The sequence below is a fragment of the Dermacentor variabilis genome, chromosome 5 (assembly GCF_050947875.1).
Source record: "Dermacentor variabilis isolate Ectoservices chromosome 5, ASM5094787v1, whole genome shotgun sequence".
Classification (NCBI taxonomy): domain Eukaryota; kingdom Metazoa; phylum Arthropoda; class Arachnida; order Ixodida; family Ixodidae; genus Dermacentor; species Dermacentor variabilis.
In genome coordinates, this window is record NC_134572.1 from 50,383,763 (window position 1) to 50,386,894 (window position 3,132).

The 3,132-nt window shown below is 49.8% G+C and overlaps 1 protein-coding gene across 1 annotated transcript; it reads right to left on the reverse strand.

Annotated features, from left to right (window-relative positions):
• Nucleotides 1-233: 233 nt before the first annotated feature.
• Nucleotides 234-2,104, reverse strand: LOC142582588 (uncharacterized). The gene has a single exon (XM_075692461.1). The coding sequence runs from the start codon at nucleotides 1,461-1,463 to the stop codon at nucleotides 1,077-1,079; it is 387 nt and encodes a 128-aa protein (XP_075548576.1). The 5' UTR covers nucleotides 1,464-2,104; the 3' UTR covers nucleotides 234-1,076.
• Nucleotides 2,105-3,132: the final 1,028 nt, after the last annotated feature.

Consider the following 3,132-nt stretch of genomic DNA (forward strand, 5'->3'; position numbering starts at 1 on the left):
TGTTAACTGCGGAATACCACACTGTGGCATTCTTATTTCACTCCAATTCACTTGTTTTTTTTTCGTAGATGCTCTGTTTCGTTGCCTTCCGAGCTGTGAACTCGACGTTCTTCCGAGTGCAGGCAAAAGAAACGAGATAATGATAACGTGGGGGGGGGGGGGGGGCGACCATTTATGAACGGCGAAACTGCGCACTAGACGTTCGCGGACTCGATTCACAACTAAATTATTCATTCATTATTGCCATTTTTATTTGATCGTCAGAAAAATTTACACGAAGAAAGTGAACAAGACATCGCGACTATACGGCTACAGGTCTTGACAGGAAAATATTACAATACTTTGGTCTTGCAGGCACTGACACAGCAAATACAACAATAAATTTACATGCTCAGGGCAGTTAGCGTGCTGGGAAACACGCCCTGCACAAAGTTGATCACAAACGAAACTCATTCAAAACTTTGGCCATCTAGTTGCATTTCTCACGCAGTTGCTTTGCACTTGATGAATCGGTGTGCTTGGTTCTGGCCGCGTTAGAAGCCACCAAGAATACAGTATAGGAGTCAGCTGTTTGTGCATCCATGTATCACGTTATAGTAATGCGGTAACTTATTATCCGAGAGTTACGACATGCCGAAAAGGTCACATCTAATTTTTTGATCGATTATATGAATATTAAGTGACAAATGCAAAAAGGAGTACTTGTAACGCTTTGTGCGCGTGATTCGGCCATACAATATAGCACAACGTGACTTAAACGGTTCCATGACATTATTAACAAAATAAATTAAATTAAGCCTCGTTCAGATCTCTTTGTGAAACTGCATATGATACGTACGCTTGCTGTGAGTTACCTCGATGAAAAATGTCATGGCGCGGTATTGACCGACAATATTAAGTGTCCTGCCAAAGTACAGAACAATAACGTTACGGTAACAGCTCTGTGCGCACAAAACATGCATATACGCACAAACAGATGGAAGCGGCTCTGCACCACTGTCGAGAATCCCCCAATGTGTATGTACAGGTCCTATATACACAGAAATCACAATCGGCACGGGCAAATTGCACGACTGTCACGACTCCTGTTCCTCGATTGACGTCTGCGACTTGCTCTTCGGCTCGGCGGGCTTCAGTTTCTGCAGCGCGGCTTGCAGCGATGACCAGGACAACTTTCCCAGGCTGCTCCTCCTACGCGGGCGCGGTTCCTCGTGGTCAATTTCCCTGAGGTCGGGCAGACACTCGGACATACCGCGACTTCGCCTTCGCTGCAGGATCTTGCGTGCCTGTTCCGGTGTGATGACGGGCTGCGACGGCGAGCTCGAGTACGACACGCTGTTGTTGCGGCTGCTGCTGCGAGATTTGTTCGTCCCAGGACTTGTGCTGCACACAGAGTTCTTCCGGCTGTTAGGTCCCGAGTATATGTCGTAGTCTTGCTTCACGACCGGCATCATAAAGGCCATGCCGCTCAGTTCTGGGGAAGCTCAGCTTCCTTTTGTCTTTCTTTGTCTCCGAAGAAAAAATCCTGCGTGCCTCAGCGCTCGCGCGTGAACCGCCGGTGTACCAGGAACTGTTCCTCGAGCCTTCCAGTAGAAGTCACAGGCTCTCGTCGATGGTGTCTCAAGCTTCCGATGACCGGCAGCTATGGCAGCAATCGAGCGATTGTCCACCGAGGGTCAGGAATGTGCGGGAGACGGTCTTTCTTGCACGTCGTGGACACAGTTGCGAGCCCAAGTGCAGGCGTGATCTGGCGACGACGATCAGATACGCTCTCTCGCGAGCTCGCGCTATCGGCGCGTGGACAGAGCCTGGCCGATCGGCGGCACGTGATACGCAGATGGGGCAGGCCACAACCGCCGCTGCGTAGATACTGTGTAGCACGCGGAGGAGGAACAACAAGCGCGCCAGTTGTGACTGCGTATCGGGTTTCGGCGCCGCCAAGTCGGCTCGCGGACTCCAAGCAACGTCGTTTGTAAGGAGCGCCGGCCGCCGGCATCCTTTTTATACTCGATTGCTGCATTCCCCCTTTCTCGATTGGTGGCCGGCCAACAAGTCAGTCAGCCGGGCAGTCCGCCCCTCGCACATCGCAGCGCTCGTCATCCGTGTATGATGAACCTGTCCGCGCAAGTCTTCGCGGACAGACGCCGATAAGCGCCGCTCTGCGCTTGTCCTCCTGATACCCCCGCCGCGCGATCAGCGAGCCCGTATCCCTCACCTTACCTTGAAATTTCGAGCGTGTACAACGAACCACAGCATATGGGAATCGAGCCCCTTGCCTGCTCAGTGGGTGAGGGATGGACTCTCATGCCACCTTTGCTCTCCTACATCGTGCGGTTTATTTTTTCCTTCTTTCTGTGGCCGTTTTCGTCTTGGACGGGGCGCACTCACCGCAGCGCTCCTTGTTTGAATAAGTGGCAGATCTACGCTTATGCCTCCGTTTGTTTCTCTTCCTTCCTCGTTGCACTTCTGAGCAGTAAGGCTTTCGACGTAATCGTCCAACGGCATTCATTATCCGAGCATTATGTCCACCCGTTGGTCCGTGAGGCATAAACCTGTGCAATCTTGGTGACCTTCAAGATGACAGCGCTTCTGTTTTCGCAACAAGTATACTACGCAAGTAACGGAAAACACGAGATCGCTGGGGCTGCCGTGTCAACGGTTCTCTCGATGTGTAAGCACGTGACTGTGTTTTGTACTCACTTGAAAGTGGCTATTTACATCTCTCTTTGCACAATACGTGCTCATCATAGAGAGCCCGCTGTCCTAAGGTTGTGATTGCAAGGCAACGCAGTGTATGCCTTAACACGCGTGGCGTTGCTGCGTCTGTACTTGTTGTGGGTTGCATGACGTACTTATATGTGATGTTGGGGGATAATTGACGTTTGGTTTCTTTTCCACAGGATGAGTCACCTAAGTGTGAAATAAGAGCATAAATGTCACATGCTTTTCTAAGTTTAAACTAATTGTTTTTTTAATGTGTCGATATTGTATTGACAGGTTTCTAGAGTTTAAGTTTATGCACGCTGCATGACAGCTTCACTTTTATATACATAAGCACGCCTATGTTAGACGTATTACATAAGGGGTGGGGTTCCACGTTGCTGCTTATTTTAATAACATTTCTATTACCTT

Bases quoted from the DNA above. Each gene is read 5' to 3' on its own strand.
- LOC142582588 (XM_075692461.1), bottom strand. From the start codon at position 1,463: ATGGCCTTTATGATGCCGGTCGTGAAGCAAGACTACGACATATACTCG.